Here is an 18113-nt window from a genome sequence, read left to right on the forward strand (position 1 = left end):
CCGGACTCCCAGCCCCCGGACCCCGTGCCCGCCTGTGGCATCGGCCGTGCAGCCACCCGCCCGCGTGGCCCGTACCTTGAGCCCTGGCGTAGACGGCCACGGCCCCGTCCACCAGGCCAGCGTACAGGCTGTGCGGCGAGCAGGCCAGGCTCAGCACCGCGGCCTTGTCGGGCGCCGAGAACTGCTGCAGCCGCACCTTCTTGGCGCCCGGGCTACTCTTGTAGACGGAGATGCTGGGGGCGGAGGGCGAGCGTGAGCCGCCGCCGGCCGCGCGGACGGAGCCCACACAGGGCCGCGGCCGGGCCCAGCTCTCCACGGACGCCCACCCCCTCCTCCGGAAACGCGAGCCGTGTCTACAGACTCCGCCACGCCGGCCTCTCTCTGCCATTTTAAAGGAGAAATTTAACCCGGCCGGCGTGGCTCAGTGGATGAGCATCAACCTATGAACCAGGAAGTCACCGTTCAATTCTCGGTCAGGGCACAGGCCTGGGTTGTGGGCTCGATCCCCAGGGTGGGGCGTGCGGGAGGCAGCTGATCAGTTATTCTCTCTCTTCATTAGGAGACCTATCTCTCTATCTCTTGTTTCCTCTCTGAAATCAACAAAAATCTTTCAAAAAATAAAGCAGAGGAGAAATATTGGGCTACAAAGAAGCCAGTCCCTCCCATGTGGGTGGGGAATTCGCATCAGGAGCCACGTCAGCCTTCCCTGAGGCGTGTCCGTGGGCGTCCGTGACCACACAGACTGTGGCTGTCTGTCCCCAAACACGCGGGACCCGCACCGCCTCCACTTCCCGCACACGCCTCACCGACGGGCGTGACCGCGGCCTCACCCTGGCCCCGCGAAGGGACGAGGACCCGCAGGGGAACTGTGATCAGGGCCCAGGGCCGGGCCGGGGGCCGGGGGCACCCACCTCCCTTCCTCGGTGCCCAGGCAGACGGTGGGCACGCCCGGCGCGGTGCCCGCGGTGGCCCCAGCCGTGGCCCTGGGCTCGAGGGCGGGGCCGGACGGGGGGCCGTGCCCGGCGGGCAGGTGCACCATGCACAGGATGCGGGACTCCACGTTGAAGCACTCGATGACCTTGGGCGTGGCGTCGTGGAGGGAGACGATGGCGACCTGGCCCATCTGGCCCGCACAGCTGCCAATCTGGGGGGAGAACAGGGCGTGAGGCACCCACAGCCCAGCCCGCGGGACCGGCACTGACCACGGGGACCAGGGCAGCGCCCGGAGCCGCCCGCTCACAGAGCCCGCTTTCCCGTATTAACGAGGTGGTTTTTCCACAATCGGGCGGGAAGGCCGGGCCGGGGGCGGGCGGAGGGGTCAGTGGGGGCCTGGAGGGCATACCTAATGTGTTCAACAATAAAGATTTGTTTTTTAAAAAGTAGGTCGTTTTTCTCTTAATGTGGATAACAAGAACAGAGTTTTTATGTTTTAATCCTATCTCCTGTGCTTTGGAAACCACACCCCTCACTCTGAACAAGGATGTTCACACACAGCGTAAAGTCACATGAAGCAGACTGATTCCAACTTTAGGGAACCTCACCGCCGTTTAACTAGGAAAGCTGCTCAGAGAGGGAAGCACCGGCCGGCGTGGCTCAGGGGCTGAGCATCGACCTACGAGCCAGGAGGTCACGGTTCGATTCCGGGTCAGGGCACAGGCCTGGGTTGCGGCTCCATCCCCAGTGGGGGGTGTGCAGGAGGCAGCCGATCCATGGTGCTCTCATCAGGGATGTTTCTCTCTCCGCCCTCCCTTCCTCTCTGACATCAATAAAAGGATTTTTAAAAGAGGGGGGAAGTCATAAGCAGGCCCCAGGTGGCCACAGCGTCTACCTGGCGGTGCCGTGGCCCTGCCCACGCTGGCCTGCTGCCCGACCCGTGGCCCTCCCGACATGAACGGAAATGCAGCTGCTGTTCAGTGGGACAGAGTCAGGCCTCGTTGGACAAGAGCGGACGGAAAGGGAGAGGGGGTGCTGTGCTGCATGGACGGCTTCCCTCTCCCGGTTTGGGATGCGGTGACGCCTGTGCTGCTTCCTGCGTTTCCTGCCAGGGACGGCTTCCTGCTCCACAGCCTTTCGGGGACAGGCACGTCACCGGCCGGTTCTGGGGCGGGGGGGTGGGGAGCCGGGACAGGAGACCAGGGGGCGGGAGAGGAAGGCAGCCCCAGCTGCAGGCCCCGCTCTCGGAGAACTCCTCCTAACGCCCTCACCCCGAGGGCCACGCCTGCCTGTCCGTCTCCCGCGGAGCGAAGGGCTCGGCCAGCGGCCGGCCTTCTGGGACGGCGCCCGAGGACGCTGGGTGCTCAGGGGCACAGGGCGCCTCCCATGCACCGACCGGAACGCCGCTGCCACACGGCACAACCACAGGCCGCGTCTCCTTCGCACGAAGGCCTTCCACTGCTGTGTCCAGCAGAGAGCCAGCAGGACCTGGCAGGCTGGGGGCGGGGGCGGGGGGACCCACGCACTGAACACCGAGGACGAGAGATCCGGGCGGGTCTGTGGGTGAAGCCGCTGACTCTGCCTAAGAGTCTGTGAGTGAAGCGGCTGTCCCCGCACCGTGTGACCGCAGCTTCAGGGAGGAGAGAAGCATCGTCCTCCCGAGAGCCCGCAGCGCCCGGAGGCCCGGAGGGCTGGGCCAGGCCGCGGGGACGCCCACGGTCAGACACGGCCGGGAGCCACGGCTCCACGGGGCACCCAGGCCTGCGGTTCCGGCCCCTCCCACCGCAGGCCGCCCGCGCGCGTGGACGCGGGGCACTCACCCACAGGAAGCCCCGGGCTGCGCCGGGGGGGTCCGGCCGGCCCGCGCGGCCGGGGTGGGGCTCGGGGGTGTAGACGGCACACTCCATCTGAGGGAGAGGGGCGGTGAGCGGGGGCGGCGGGCGGGTCTCACAAAGGCAGGCTCCCTGAGCCAGAGGCCCAGGCCGTGGTCCCACGTGGCACAGCATCCACGGGTGGGTGCACCCGGCTCCACACCCCAGCACCCAGTGCCACACACGGCGGGCACAGCTTCGGACCAGGGGATCCCGCGTGGGCCCGACTGCTGACCCCAGAGCGGGAGTGACCCCGCTGACCGGGGACCCAGCACTCAGCATTGGACTGCCCCCCGCCCCGCCCCGTCCCTCACTCCCCCCGCAGGGTGATGAGCCCCCATCCCCTCCCTAACGGGGCGAGAAGACCCCCCCCCCAGCGGGACGGGGCCCCGACGGCACCTTGAGCTCCTGCTGCCTGGCCACGGGCACAGGCATGTGCGCCAGGAGCAGCGGGTGCCGGTCCTTGGGGACCTGGTTGCCGTCGTCCTCCACGCAGAACCAGCCCAGGTGGTTGTCCTCCTCTGTGCGGGGAGGGGCGAGGGTGAGAAGAGGGCTCCCCTCATTCCGGAGCGGGACCCCCTCTCCGCCGGGGCGCCCCTCCCTCCTGCTGGGTGACCCTCCCTCCTGCTGGGTGACCCTCCCTCCTGCTGGGTGAGCCTCCTTCCTGCTGGGTGACCCTCCTCTGGGTGAGCCTCTCTCCTGCTGTGTGACCCTCCCTTCTGCTGGGTGACCCTCCCTCCTGCTGGGCGACCCTCCCTCCTGCTGGGCGACCCTCCCTCCTGCTGGTGAGCCTTTGCTTAAACACATGCTTAGGGGGCCTGGCCTGCGTGGCTCAAGGGGTGAGTGTTGACCTATGAACCAGGTCAGGGTTTGATTCTTGGTCAAGGTCACATGCCCAGGTTGTGACCTCCATCCCCAGTGGGGGGCTTGCACGAGGCAGCCGATCCATGCTTCTCCCTCTCTCTCTCTCTCTCTCTCTCTCTCTCTCTCTCTCTTCCTCTCTGACATCAATAAAAACATATCTTTAAAAAACAAAACAAAAGCCTTTCTCAGAGGGATGTATGGCCATGGTCCAGGGCCTCCTCCCCCACCGGACTATCTGTCTCTCGGGCACTTATTTTGTCTGAAGCAGGGAGCTAGGACCCGCTGGGTCTGGGGGCACGCCTCACCTAGAGGACACGCCTGGTCTAGGGGACATGCCTGGTCTAGGGGACACGCCTGGTCTAGGGGACACACCTCTCCTAGGAGACATGTCTGGTCTGGGACACGCCTTGTCTGGGGACACGCCTCTCCTAGGAGACACGCCTTGTCTGGGGACACGCCTGGCCTGGGCACCGCCTTACCCAGCGCGAGTTTGGCCATCTGCAGGCTGCTGAGCCAGGACTCCTTGCAGGCGGGCGAGAAGGTGCTGAACACGGCCGTGAAGAAGGTGGGCCGCCCGGACCTGCGGGCGGAGGGCTCAGGTCTGGGGCCTCAGTGCCCGGGTCCCTGTGCCCGTCCCCCCCCCCGTGCCCGTCCCCCCGTGCCCGTCCCCCCGTGCCCGTCCCCCCGTGCCCGTCCCCCCGTGCCCGTCCCCCCGTGCCCATCGCCCTGTGCCCGTCCCCCCGTGCCCGTCCTCCCTGTGCCCGTCCCCCCGTGCCCGTCCCCCTGTGCCCGTCCCCCCGTGCCCGTCCCCCCGTGCCCATCGCCCTGTCCCCGTCCCCCCGTGCCCGTCCTCCCCGTGCCCGTTGCCCTGTCCCCGTCCCCCCGGTGCCTGTCCCCCCGTGCCCGTCCCCCCGTGCCCGTCCCCCCGTGCCCGTCCCCCTGTGCCCGTCCTCCCTGTCCCCGTCCTCCCCGTCCCCGTCCCCCCGTGCCCATCGCCCAGTGCCCGTAGCCCCGTGCCCGGCCGCGGGCGCTCACCTGTCCTGCTTGCCCGGGAGCTGCAGCTGCAGCCGGCAGCAGTCGGCCGCGCGGATCTCCTCCTCCTTCCGCAGGACCAGCCGCTGCAGCCCCGACGCCCAGTCGTGGGCCACGGCCTGGTTCAGGTTCTGGGCGGGCACGGCATTTCCCTTTTAATCTTCTCTGCGGGTGGTGTGACAGAGGCCCCTCTGCCCCCCGCCCTGACCCCACCCCTGTGCCCCCTCTGCCCCCCGCCCCGGCCCTCACCCTGTCCCCGTGCCTGTGGGCCATGCACATGTGCACAAGAGGTCTTCGTTGCTCTCTCCCACCTTCCCACCCTCCCTGTTTCTCCTCTGAGATTTGAGCCTGTTCCATGCATCTCTGAGTATTTTTTAAAAATATATTTGTATTTAACTCAGAGAGGAAGGGAGAAGGGGAAAGAGAGAAATATCAACGATGAGAAGGAATTATTGGTCAGCTGCTCCTGCACGCCCCACTCTGGGGATCAAGCTCACAACCCGGGCACGTGCCCTTGACCAGAATCAAACCCGGGACCCTTCAGTCCGCAGCCGACACTCCATCCACTGAGCCACACCAACCAGGGCATGGATATTTTCTGTTCATCAGTATGAGTGAGCCCATGTGACCCTTGTCTTTCTCTGACGGCTTATCTCCCTTAGCAGAGGGCTGGGGTGGGAGCGCTGGGAGACGCGGAGCATTTTTGAGTGAGAAGGGCCAGGCGGGGGCGGTGGGGGGTGTTGGGGGGAACAAGAAAGAGAGGCCGGGAGGCGGCCGTGCGGAGGTGCTGAGCGTTTCCATGACAGCTCACCCCTGGGGTCTGCAAAGGGACATTGTCTACCCCCCACCCCCTGCCCACCCCATCCAAGCCAGGGCAGACATGTCCACTCTGGTCTCACCGCAGCCTCGCCTGGCACCACCCGGGGCCCCGCCGACCGCAGCCGGGGCAGACAGCCCGCGCCGGCCGGCCTCACCTGGTAGTGCCCCCGCAGGTCCCCCACGAGCTGGGCGATCTGCCCCACCACGTTGAGGTCGTGCAGCAGGTTCTGCAGGTCCTGGTACAGCTGCCCGGGCCCCGCGTGGACTCTGTCTGCAAAGCACGCACAGGGGCCGGGCTGCGGCCGCACCACCGGAGGAAGACGGCGGATGGGTGCCGCTCGCTTCCCGTCTTTACACAGTGAGCACCTTCAGGCGCTGGGAAATGCCGGCCTTCCTTTTTATTTTCAAACTACAGGCCCGGTGCATGACATCCGTGCACTGAGGGGGTCCCGCAGCCGGCCGGTGCCCTCTCCCAGTCCGGGTCCCCTCGGCGGACACCCCCAAGGGGTGCTTACCACTGCCTCAGAGGGGGGAGCGGCTCCCGCCACCTGCACTCACCGGCCATGAGACTGGCTTCTGGCTGAGCGGCGGCCCCTGTGGGAGCTCACTGACCACCAGGGGGCACCTCCCGCATTAGCGTCTGCCCCTGGAGGTCAGTGCACATCACAGCAACCAGTCGTACCCCGTTTGGCTGATTTGCATATCCGCCTTTTATTATTTAGGCTAATTTCAGATTTACAGAGGACTGGCACTCCTGAGGTTAAAAACTCTCAGAACCTCAGCACCTCGCTCTGTCACCACGGAAACCACCCCATGGGACTGGACCGGGGGCACCTGAGCTCAGACCGTCCGTTCACAGAGCCACTTTCCGTGGAAATGCACAGCCCGGCACATAAGGCTTGTGGGCTGATCCCCAGGGTGGCACATGCAGGAGGCAGCCGATCAACGATGCTCTCTCATCACTGATGTTTGTCTCTCTCCCTCTCTCTAAAATATATATTAAAATATATATTATATATATTAAAAAGTAAATTTAAAAATCTATAGTCTGAAGGCTATCCTATATAATAAAGAGGTAATATGCAAACTGACCCTTATGCCCTCACACAAGATGACCGCCCCCATGTGGTGAGAGATGGCCACCACAAGACAGTCAGCACGGGAGGGTAGTTGTGGGCAACCAGGCCAGCTGAGGATCGAACCTAAACCAGCAGTTGGACATCCCCCAAGGGGTCACAGTTTGGAGAGGGTGCAGGCTGGGCTGAGGGACACCCCCCCCCCCATGCATGAATTTCATGTACCGGGCCTCTAGTCCTATATAATAAAAGCCTAATATGCAAATCAACCAAACAGTGGAACGCCCAGTCACTAAGATGCAAACACTGACCACCGGGGGGCAGACGCTCAGCGCAGGGCTGCCCCCAGCCCACAAGCCCCAGGCCAGCCAAGGCGGGTGCCAGCAAGGGGTGCCCCCTCACCCTCTGATCGCCCCGCTGGTTGCTCCACAGATCGGTCCCGATCGCCGACCAGGTCTAGGGACCCTGCCGTGCATGAATTTCATGCCCCGGACCTCTAGTTCATAAACAATAAGCGTAAACAGGATGCGACAGCTGAAGCGTTTCCATAGTACGTGATGCTGTCCTCCATGGCCGGGGAGGCGCTGGTGCTGGCCCACGGCAGAGCCAGCCGGCCGGCCTCGCTGTCCATTGAGTCGGTGCACACACAGGGCGGGACCTGCGTCCTGACTGCCACGGACACGCAGCACAGAACCGGCCCAGGGGACGGAGCCGGCCAGGAACCTGGGTGCCCACGGCCCGCCCAGAGACCAGTCCACGGTCAGCACCCAATCCAGCAGGCCAGCCTGTCCGCCGCCCACGCTGACGGTGGCGTCACCCACACAGCTCCCCCTCCGCCCACGCCAACCGCGAGCGGGTCCCTTACGTGGCTTGGCGTTGGCCACCACGGCCAGGCTCTCGGGCGGGTGCTCGGCGGCGCCCTCGGGGTGGCCATACTCCACGACCGTCACGTGGCCCAGCGGCACGCTCCACTTCAGCAGGTGCCGCTGGCCGGCCGGCAGCAGCGCGTGGCTGTCCTGGCCCGGCCTGCAACGAGAGCCGCAAGCCACGTGTGAGGCCACGGCAGCCGTGAGCCACGTGTGAGGCCACGGCAGCCACGTGTGAGGCCACGGCAGCCACGTGTGAGGCCACAGCCCCTCCCTCCCGCAGGCTCCCCGGGGAGGCCGGAGCGGTGCCCCCGAGCCCTGGGGCTCCCGGGAGCCGGCACCACCTGCTGCTCGGCGAGGCTTCCCGGCAGGCGAGCGGGACGGCTCCATCCACGGTCGGCCCCGCGGAGCCGGGGGAGGGGCCAGACGCCCTCCCACAGAGCCCGGGGGGGGACCAGACGCCCTCCCACAGAGCCGGGGGGGGGACCAGACGCCCTCCCACAGAGCCCGGGGGGGGACCAGACGCCCTCCCACAGAGCCCGGGGGGGGACCAGACGCCCTCCCACAGAGCCCGGGGGGGGGGAGGGACGGGGCAACCTCCCACAGAGCCCAGCGCCGAGGTGCCCCGAACACTGCCAACGGGAACCTCCTAGGGAGCCCTCCTCACTGCCGCCCAGGGCTCACGCTCACACTCCTCTTCACTCCCGGGCACAGCACAGCCACGTCAGTAACGTCCAATCACACCACAGTCTCCGGGACCAAAATACGCCGAGGCCCTGGCTGGTGTGCTCAGTGGGTAGGGCATCGGCCCCGCATGGAAAAGTCACAGGTTCGATGCCCGGTCAAGGTCAAGGGCATGCACCTGGGTCTCAGTTCGATGCCTGGCCCCAGCCGGGTCACGGGTGAGAGGCAACCAACGGGTGTGTCTCCCTCACATCGATGTTTCTCTCTCTCCCCTCCTTTCACGCTCTTTAAAAAAAAAAAAAATCTATGGAAAAACCATCTTCAGGTGAGGATTACAGCAGCAAAGGACACCCTCATCACATACACAGCAATTAAACACTCAGAACATCGCCTGGCCCACACAGACCGCTTTCTCCTTCGTCACACGAGGAGCCAACACGCAGAAGTGCACAGCACACACACACGGCCGGGAGAACGCAGGAATGAAAGCGTGTGTGTGTGTGTGTGTGTGTGTGTGTGTGTGTGTGAGGAGAAACGGCCCCGTCCGCCCTAATTTCTGCCAGCGTGGCCGTGACGGCTCCAGGGCACCGCCTGGTTTGTGGCTGGTTCGAAGCGTGTCCCCCGCCCCATGGGCGGTCACTGCGCGTGGCACCAGGCGGCCCGACGGCCGGTCCTTACCGGGAGCAGACGGTGACGCACATGAGCACGTCGGTGAGCAGGAGCAGCCGCCGCTCCTGGATGGGGCCAGGCGGGATGGGGCCGGGCGGGATGGGGCCGGGCGGGATGGGGCCGGGCGGGATGGGGCCGGGCGGGGTGGGGCCGGGCGGGATGGGGACGCTGGTCCTTACTGGGCGCGGACAGGATGGGGCCAGGCGCCGGGCGGGATGGGGCCAGGCTGTCCTTACCGGGCGCTGACGGTGACGCACATGAGCACGTCGGTGAGCATGAGCAGCCGCCGCTCCTTGGTCTTGAGCACCTCCCCGCGCTCGTTGTACACGGTCTCGATCACGTCGTCCGAGCGGATGAGGTGCCGGCTCCCGCTGCTGAGAAGCTGGACATTCGCGTCACGCTCGACACGGCTGCCACCTCGCTCCGGTGTCGGGGGGGGGGGGGGGGGGGAGCGTCCGCGGGCAGGGACCGCGGGTCTCAGACGCGGCTTCAGGGAGGACCCTGCACACGCAGGCCAGCGCCGGGCTCACAGCGGCTTTCCCCAAAGCTCCCGGCCGGTTCAGGTCCTCTCCACGCGGGAGGGACCGTGTCCTGGGACACGCTGCCGAGGCTGAGCCGCTGACACGCCGGCCACGCCCAGGGGTGAGCATGGACCCATGAACCAGGAGGTCAGGGTTCGATGCCGCTCAGGGCACAGGCCCAGCTTGCTGACTCATCCCCAGCAGGGGGTGAGCAGGAGGCAGCCGATCCATGGTTCTCTCTCCTCACTGATGTTTCTCTCTCCCTCCCACTCCCTTCCTCTCTCTGAAATCAACACGTATACCTTTAAGATGCAAAAAATAGAAATAAACTGCACCACAGAGCTTTAACTCTGAGCACCCAAACTAACACCCACATCGGAGAGCAGAACTCCGCAGAGGAGCGGCTCTCCTCCTGTGCGGGGTCCTGGGTCCCCTTGGGGTCCGCTGAGCCCGTCACCCGATCTGAGGAGCCGGGACTGAGGCGTGGGGGCCCGCGGCGTGGGGGCCCCCAGGAGGCCCGGTTAGTGGCGGCGGCGGCGATGGAGGCGGAGGCGGCGGCGGAGGTGGTGGGTTAGAGAGCCGAGGGCCTCAGAGGCGGCGGGTTAGTGGCGGCGGAGGCGGCGGCGGCGGAGACCGCAGTGGAGACGGCGGGTTAGTGGCAGCGGCGGATAGCGGCGGGTTAGTGAGAGCAGGGGCCCGGAGGCAGGGTCTGTCCACCTTGTTCAGGTAGCGCTCGTTCACCGCCTTGGCGATCTGCCTCATCTCGCAGCGCCGGTCCGCCTCGCGCTTCCTCTCGTTCAGCTTCTCCGCCAGCGTCTCCAGCTCCGTCAGCGCCATCTGGAGGGGCAGCCGGTCGGGGTGCCCGCGGGGCGTGTTCCGCAGCATGTCCTTTTGGGGAGAGTACATGTGTGTATGTGTGTGTGCGTGTGCATGTGTGTGTGTGACTGCCCGGGTGGGGGCCGAGGCCGTGTGTGTGCGCCTGTGCATGTGTGTGTGCGTGCATGCGTGTGTGTGTGTGTGTGTGTGTGTGTGCGCGCGTGTGTATGGCTGCCCGGGTGGGGGCCCAGGGCCGTGGTCACCTGCAGACGGGCCAGCACCCAGGCTGCCCGCAGTGGATGCCGTGGGGTCAGCTGTCTGGGAAGAATAAAAACCCACCAGGAAGGATGCAAACCGGGTGAGTCATAGCCTGACTGACACTTTGACTGGGCCTTTCCCCAAAACCAGGTGAGCTCACTCCACGGCCCTGCCCGCTGCGAGGCCCCGGCCCGGCCGGTGTGGCTCAGGCTGAGCATCGACCTGTGAACCAGGAGGATTGGAGGCTGGACCTCCAGGGAGGGGCCTGCGGGACGAGAGGTCCCATTGGCCAGTGAGGCCATCCGTCTGCCTCCGCAGGGAGCCGCCACGGAAACCCACAGGCAGGGCTGGGGAGGGCCGGGGTCGGGGACGTGGTGCTAGGAGGGCGGTGAGCGCCCGGCAGCCGAGGCCCCTCCCCCTGGGCGTCCATCTGGCGGCCGAGTTATAAACCGCAAATGCCAGTGCCTTCCTGAGCCCCGCCAGCACCGCCAGCCCATTCCTGAGCCTGTGGGGCGTGGGGACCCGGCTGGGCAGCCCAGTGGGACCGAGCTGGGCAGCTGTGGCCGCTACTGCACTTGGCGCCTGACGTGGATGGGCCTGGGTCCGAGGGCTGACGCTCGGGGACTGTCAGCTGAGCCAAACACAGGATGCAGGCTGGTGGGGGCCCCTCGGAGGAGAGGAGGGGCTGAGGCTACAGGGAGGACTGGTTCAGGGGTCACAGGGGTCACTGGGGTTACCGGGGTCAGCAGGGGTCGGGGGCCCGTACCTGGAGCAGCAGGATGAACTGTGGGAACCTCTGGATGGGCCTGGTCATCAGGCTGTAGAGCGAGACGCGGTCCGGGCTGGACTCCTGGCTCTGCTGCGAGGAGAGGGTCACTCACCGCGGGCAGCGGGCCGTCCACGCTGTCCACCCCCGGCACCAGCCTCGGGGGGGGGCCACGGCCACGCAGGGCCTGCGTCCGTGCCTGCAGACACTTCCTCCACTGCCTGTCCCCCCACCTCCTCCCCTACCCCACCTGTCCCTCAGGCCCACTCTCCGCCCCGGCCTACAGCGAGCATGGCTGGCTTCAGGCCCTGGCCAATGTGCTCAGTGGTTAGAGCACTGGCCCGCACACCGAAGGACCTCAGGTTCAGTCCCCAGTCAAGGGCACGTACCTGGTTTGCAGGTTTGATCCCCAGCCCCGGTTGGAGTGTGAGGGGGAGGCCACCAATGGATGTCTCTCTCACATCGATGTTCCCCTCTCTCTCTCCTCTCTTTCTCCCTCTCTCTCTCTCCCTCTCTCTTTCTCCCTCCCTCTCTCCTCTCTCTCCCATCCCTTCCACTCTCTCTAAAAATCAATGGGAAAAATATCCTCAGGCAAGGATTAACGAAATAATAATAAAATAAATTATTAAAAGTAAAAGCTATGTTACCCCTAAAAATGCATCTCTCTTTCTCGCATCGATCCAACACCCAGGGCGCTGTTGGTTCAAAGCGGTGACAGTGAGCGGCACGGGGCACAGGGAGGCGAGGGTGCATCGGCTCATCATCAGGTCTCCCACGTGGAGCCTGTTATCAGAGGCGTCAAAACCTGGAATGGGCCCTGAACAGTTTGGCTCAGTGGACAGAGCGTCAGCCTGCGGACTGAAGGGTCCCGGGTTCAATTCCGGTCAAAGGCTTGTACCTTGGTTGCGGGCACATCCCCAGTAGAGGGTGTGCAAGAGGCAGCTGACCAATGTTTCTCTCTCATCGATGTTTCTGACTCTCTATCCCTCTCCCGTCCTCTCTGTAAAAAATCAGCAATAATAATAATAATAATAATAAAACCGGAATGGGGAAGAGGCCCACCTTGAGGAACTCCAGGAAGGCGGGCTTCGTGGCGCAGGCCTTCTTGAGCACGGCCACGGCCGCGCTGAAGTTGTTCACGTACTCGCTGTAGGCGTCCAGCACCATGGACTTGGAGAACTGAAATCGAACGAGAGAGACGTGAGGAACGTGGGGCCCAGGGGCCTCCCGACCTGCGTGACCCCCGCCACGGCCACGCTCCACGAAACAGACTCCGTTCCGCCACGTGGGACTTTCTGGGTCGGTTTCCGGGGACTCTGTTCCGTTCCGCTGGTCTACCCGCCTGCTCTTGTGCCAGGACCAGGCTGCTTTGAGGGCAGTGGCTTTGTAGTGTAACTTAGCATCTGATACTGTGATCCCTCCCATTTCGCTCTACTTTCTCAAGATGCTTCAGCTCTTCAGGGTCTCTTTGGGTTCCGTATACGTTTTGGGGTGTTCATTCTGGATCTATAAAATATGCCGCTGGTATGTCAATAGGGGTTGCATTGAATCTGGAGCTTGCTTTGGGTAATATGGACATTTTAGTGATGTTGATGCTACCGATCCATGAACATGGTATACTCTTCCACTAGTTTATGTCTTCCTCTACCTCTTCTTTCAACATCCTGTGGTTTTCTGAGTGCAGGTCTTTTACCTCCTTGTTAAGTGTATTCCCAAGTATGTTATTTTGGATGCAATGGTAAGTGGGATTATTTAGTTTCTCTTTCTGAGAATTCATTATCGGTGTACAAGAAAGTCATAGATTTTGGGGCGTGGATTCTGTTCCTGCTACTTTGCTGAATTCATTTATTAAATCTAGTTGTTTTGTGGGTTTTTTTGGTGGAGTCTTTAGGGTTTTCTATGCACAATATCATGCCATCTGCAATAACGAGAGCTACCTCCAGGCAGCTGCCTGAGGGCCCGTGCCCAGGAGCCACTGCAGCCCGCCTCCCCTCGCCCCTCCCCGCCCCCCTGCCAGCCCAGGGGCCCAGCGTCCGCACAGGAGCTCCGGGCTCGGAGCGCAGGCTGAGGGGAGGCGGTGTATTGGCCAGCTCCCCAGTGCCCAGGAGGAGACGGGCTACAGAGAGGGAGGGCCTCACGCAGGCTCCCGACCACCCCGCCAGCACAGGGACGGGCGCAGCCAGCACCGCCCCAGCCCGCCGGAGGGGCAGGCGTGGCGTCCTGCCGGGCCCACAGCCCCGGGCGGCCGGCGGCACTCACCGAGGCCACGAAGACGTCGCCGATCATCTCCACCGCGTCCCACTCGGCCACGCGGCTGGCCAGCGCCATCTGGAACAGGCGGTGGCACTGCAGCACCTCCCGCAGCCGGTGGAACACCACCCGCAGCTTCCGCTCGCTCAGCACCCGCGGCTCCGTCTCCGCCAGCGGCCGCTCGTACTGCTGGGGGCAGAGGGGACGGGGCAGAGTGTGGGGGGACGGGGCGGAGTGTGGGGGGACGTGGGGGCAGAGGGGACGGGGCGGAGTGGGGGGGGCGGGGCGGAGTGTGGGGGGACGGGGGGGCAGAGGGGACGGGGCAGAGTGTGGGGGGACGGGGCGGAGTGTGAGGGGACGGGGGGGCAGAGGGGAGGGTGGGGGGTGAAGTGTGTGTGTGTGGGGGGGGGTGTGGTGTCCATATAGGGACTCCAAAACGCACCACTCCGCGTGTTTTTACTTATTTATTATTTATGCCTAATCCTCACCTGAGGGTATGTTCCCATTGGTTTTCAGGGAGAGTAGAAGAGAGAGGAAAGACAGAGAGAAACATCGACATGAGAGAGACACAGACGTGAGAGAGACACATCCGTGTGCCTCCTGCATGAGCCCCGACCAAGGCCCAGTCAAGGAGGAGCCTGCAACCCAGGTGCCCTTGACCAGAATTGAACCGGGACCCTTTGGACCGCAGGCCGGTGCTCTACCCACTGAGCCGCACTGGCCAGGGCTAACTTGTTTTTGGCTTAAAGACGTTTGTTAGCCGTTCCTCCAGGGGAGCCACCACAGCCCAGCGCCCCCTCCTGCAGGGCGTCTGCGGCGGGGCAGCGGAAGGCCGACGGGAAGGCCGGTGGCCGGGCGGGCGGGAGGGACACGCACCTCCAGGATCCGCGTGAGGGCGTCCACGTAGTTCTTCTCGCTGTCCACGATGGAGCCCAGGATGTACCTCCGGACCACCTGGGGGCGGGGCACAGCGAGGGCATTACCCTCCCTCGCCGCAGCGCCCTCTCACCCTCACGGCACACTGACCACAGGCGGACACGGAGCCACAGCGCCGACGCCTGCCACCACGACGCAGGCACACACACGCCAACTCTGTCACACATTCCATGTAACATGTCTGACTCTGAGCTACATGTTCCACGTAATGTGCCCGACTCTGCCGACCCTCAGAACGGAGTTGGGTCCCGGGTCCGAGTCACCCCCGCCTCAGACAGGCAGAGGGTCAAACCGCGGCCAGCCTTCCACCATCCCATCATGGTGCGGCCTCCCGTCGGAGGGGACCACTCGGGGTCCGACCTGGGAGTTCCGCGTCTTTTTCTAAGTCCTGAGATAGTCCTCACGTGTCGGACAAAGGACTGGCACCGACACAAAACAAGTTAATAAAAACACAAGAATGAGACCAGAGAAACCTTCGCAGACGTGACCACACATGCTGCCTCTCTCTCGGCGAACCCGCCGTCTGCCCGCACCAGAAGGAACGCCCCGGTGTGCGCTCTGCACGGCCGGCTCAGAGCCACCGGGAGACTCAAACACTCAGGAACCGGCAGTCCGAGCCCAGGTCCCCGCCCCTCAAGCCCCGGCCGCCCAGGCCCCTGCCGCCCAGGCCCCTGCCGCCCAGGCCCCTGCCGCCCAGGCCCCGGCCCCCCAGGCCCCGGCCCCCAGGCCCCGCCGCCCAGGCCCCGGCCCCCCAGGCCCCGCCGCCCAGGCCCCGGCCCCCCAGGCCCCGCCGCCCAGGCCCCGGCCCCCCAGGCCCCGCCGCCCAGTCCCCGCCGCCCAGGCCCCGGCCGCCCAGGCCCCGGCCCCCCAGGCCCCGGCCGCCCAGGCCCCGGCCTCCCAGTCCCCGCCGCCCAGGCCCCGGCCCCCCAGTCCCCGCCGCCCAGGCCCCGCCCCCCAGGCCCCGGCCGCCCAGGCCCCGGCCTCCCAGTCCCCGCCGCCCAGGCCCCGGCCCCCCAGGCCCCGGCCCCCCAGGCCCCGCCGCCCAGGCCCCGGCCCCCCAGGCCCCGCCGCCCAGTCCCCGCCGCCCAGGCCCCGGCCGCCCAGGCCCCGGCCCCCCAGTCCCCGCCGCCCAGGCCCCGGCCCCCAGGCCCCCGCTGCCCAGGCCCCGGCCCCCACTGGGTGACCCCGCAGGCCCGCCCTACCTGCTGCTGGGACAGCCCCGCGGGCATCGGGGTGAGCACGGCGTCGGGGTGCCGGCAGTCCACGTCGATGAACACGCTCTGCTCCTCCTCGAGGCCCGGCCTGGGGTCTAAGGAGGGGGCGAGCGGGTGTGACACGGTGGGACCCGGAGACCACGCCCCCGCATCGGGGAGCAGCCAATCGCGGTCTCCCGTTCCCGCCCACTCCCCTACGACGACCCAGGCCACACACCCTTCCCACAGGGGGCTGCTGGTGCTGAAATGCTGTCCCTGGAGCCCGCCTCCCAGGGCAGAGGGGGCGTTTAGTGCCTGACGGTGAACTGGAAGAGGCTGTGCTATGTGATCCAATCTAACAAAAGGCTAATATGCAAATCGACCAAGCAGCAGAATGACCAGTCGCGATGACACGCCCTGACCACCAGGGGGCAGAGGCTCGGCGCAGGAGCGGTTCCCTGGGGGTCAGTGCGCTCCCACAGCGGGCGCCGCTCAGCCGGAAGCCGGGCTCTCGCTGGCCAGCGCGGCGGCGGCCGGAGCCGCTCCATCTCCTCTGCAGCGCTCACCTGGGGAGATGAAGGACTTGGTCCTGATGAAGGAGCGGCCCTTCTTCACGGCGGCCTTGGTCCTCTCCAGCCCGTCCCGCGTGCCCTCCTTGGCCGCCTTCATCAGCTTCTGCACCTGCGGGCGAGGGGCGTGAGCGGCTCCGTGCTCCCCCGGCGAGGTCCCCGCCTGCCCACCAGCACAGGCGGCCGGTCCGGACCAGCCCCGGACGGCCTGGCGGGCCTGAACCAGGGACAAGCAGCCCGGCGGGCGGGGCTCAGGGGCTGAGCGTGGACCTATGAACCAGGAGGTCACAGTTCGATTCCCGTTCGCAGGAGGCAGTGTGGGGTGTGCAGGAGGCAGCTGGTCCTTGATTCTCTCTTATCATGGAGGTTTCACTCTCTCCCTCTCCCTTCCTCTCTGAAGCCAATAAAAAAAATAAAAAAATAAATTTTAAAGGGAAGAGCAAACTAGCTCAGAGCCTCCTGTGACTGACGAGTTAGAGCCCTCTGTTTACATCTCCGTTGGGAACACGGCAGTGCAAGCAGCCGGCAGAGCGGCCGGTGGGACAAGCAGCAGGCGGGGAAAGCCTCGGCCTCGGAGAGAGCATACCAGCCCGCCCGCCAGCCCTGGCGCTCCACAGCCCACCCCAGCCTCGGGCAGCCACGTCCACGGTCCACAGCCACGTCCACGGCCCACAGCCACGGCCCACAGCCATGTTCACTGCCCACAACCACGGCCCACGGCACAGAGCGCTGCACAGTGACTGCAGGCAGACAGAGGGACAGGCAGGAAGGACAGAGGGACAGCGGGGGCAGGACCAGGCCGGCCTCCACACCTCTGCGGACACCTGAGGCCACAGGCTGCCCCGGCCGTGAGCCTCGCTGACCGAGTCCCCCCGAGCGTCTCAGAGCGGCCGGCAGAGCACGTCCGGTTCTTAAAGGGCCCAGGTCTGAGGGCTGGCCTCGGGGACCAGGGCTTCCTCCAGAGAAACGTGGGCGGCCTCTGAGGGGAGGCCCAGCACCCTCCGAGTGACCTGGGACCCGCCTCCTGGTCCCGGGAGAGGCTCAGGTACCCCCGGGCTGCCGCCCGCCTGCCTCCCACCAGCACCGCCGGCCTCAGGCCCGGCTGTGCGCCCTGCAGAGGTGCTGGCCGGGCCCTGCTGCCCCGGACCTGCCACCAGCCCAGGGCGGGCGGCTGGCGCTCCAGATCGGCCGGGGCTGCCCTGTGCCTGCAGACTGGGGCTCCGGTGTGAGCATGCCGGCCCCCGCCCTCCCCCCCCAGCGGCTCCCAGGTGACATCACACAGTGCACCTCCAGCCCACCGTCCCTGCAAGCCCTTCCCCCCCCCCCCCGCCCCACCGCAGGCGCCTCCCAAAGCCGTCCACCAAGACCACGCTCACCCCGAACTGAACCGCGTCAGCGCCCAGCAGGCCCCACTTCCGCAGCCGGAGAACCCCTCTGCCCCCCCCACCCCCCTCCCCGTCCACCCTGCGAGCCGCTGGGCCCCTGGCTCCCGCATCCCTTCGACCGACCACAGCATCCTGTGGACGGTGCACCCCGACACCCCCGAGGCTTCCCTTCTCCATGGCTCCGAGCCCCACTCTCCTCCCCCGACCCCCACTCTCCTCCCTCGACGCCCCGCCCGAGCCCCACTCTCCTCCCCGACCCCACGCCCGAGCCCCACTCTCCAACCCCGACCCCCACTCTCCTCCCTCGACGCCCCGCCCGAGCCCCACTCTCCTCCCCGACCCCCCTCTCCTCCCCCGACCCCCCGCCCGAGCCCCTCTCCTCCCCCGACCCCATGCCCGAGCCCCACTCTCCTCCCCGACCCCCCTCTCCTCCCCCGACCCCACGCCCGAGCCCCACTCTCCTCCCCGAGCCCCCCTCTCCTCCCCGACCCCCCGCCCGAGCCCCACTCTCCTCCCCGACCCCCCTCTCCTCCCCGACCCCCCGCCCGAGCCCCACTCTCCTCCCCGACCCCACTCTCCTCCCCGACCCCCCGCCCGAGCCCCAC

General features: G+C 66.1%; 1 protein-coding gene across 7 annotated transcripts in view; it reads right to left on the bottom strand.

The window, feature by feature from the left end:
• ARHGEF10 (Rho guanine nucleotide exchange factor 10) overlaps window positions 1-18113 on the bottom strand; it is a 60950-nt gene that overhangs the window by 7915 nt on the left and 34922 nt on the right. For 5 of the 7 annotated variants that reach the window (XM_084878325.1, XM_084878324.1, XM_084878326.1 and 2 more), the window contains 16 exons: window positions 16121-16235; window positions 15564-15670; window positions 14302-14379; window positions 13435-13614; window positions 12238-12354; window positions 11176-11268; window positions 10053-10223; window positions 9051-9196; window positions 7461-7621; window positions 5675-5790; window positions 4704-4831; window positions 4148-4248; window positions 3204-3325; window positions 2754-2840; window positions 912-1144; window positions 76-233 (listed from right to left, as the gene is read on the bottom strand). In XM_084878325.1, coding sequence (XP_084734451.1) covers window positions 76-233; window positions 912-1144; window positions 2754-2840; window positions 3204-3325; window positions 4148-4248; window positions 4704-4831; window positions 5675-5790; window positions 7461-7621; window positions 9051-9196; window positions 10053-10223; window positions 11176-11268; window positions 12238-12354; window positions 13435-13614; window positions 14302-14379; window positions 15564-15670; window positions 16121-16235 — 2113 coding nt within the window. The remainder of the gene's footprint in view (window positions 1-75; window positions 234-911; window positions 1145-2753; window positions 2841-3203; window positions 3326-4147; window positions 4249-4703; window positions 4832-5674; window positions 5791-7460; window positions 7622-9050; window positions 9197-10052; window positions 10224-11175; window positions 11269-12237; window positions 12355-13434; window positions 13615-14301; window positions 14380-15563; window positions 15671-16120; window positions 16236-18113) is intronic. The other 2 variants (XM_084878323.1, XM_084878322.1) reach the window with 2 other exon arrangements.

The sequence above is a fragment of the Pipistrellus hanaki genome (genome assembly GCF_964339955.1).
Source record: "Pipistrellus hanaki genome assembly, chromosome: 3".
NCBI classification, from domain to species: Eukaryota; Metazoa; Chordata; class Mammalia; order Chiroptera; family Vespertilionidae; genus Pipistrellus; species Pipistrellus hanaki.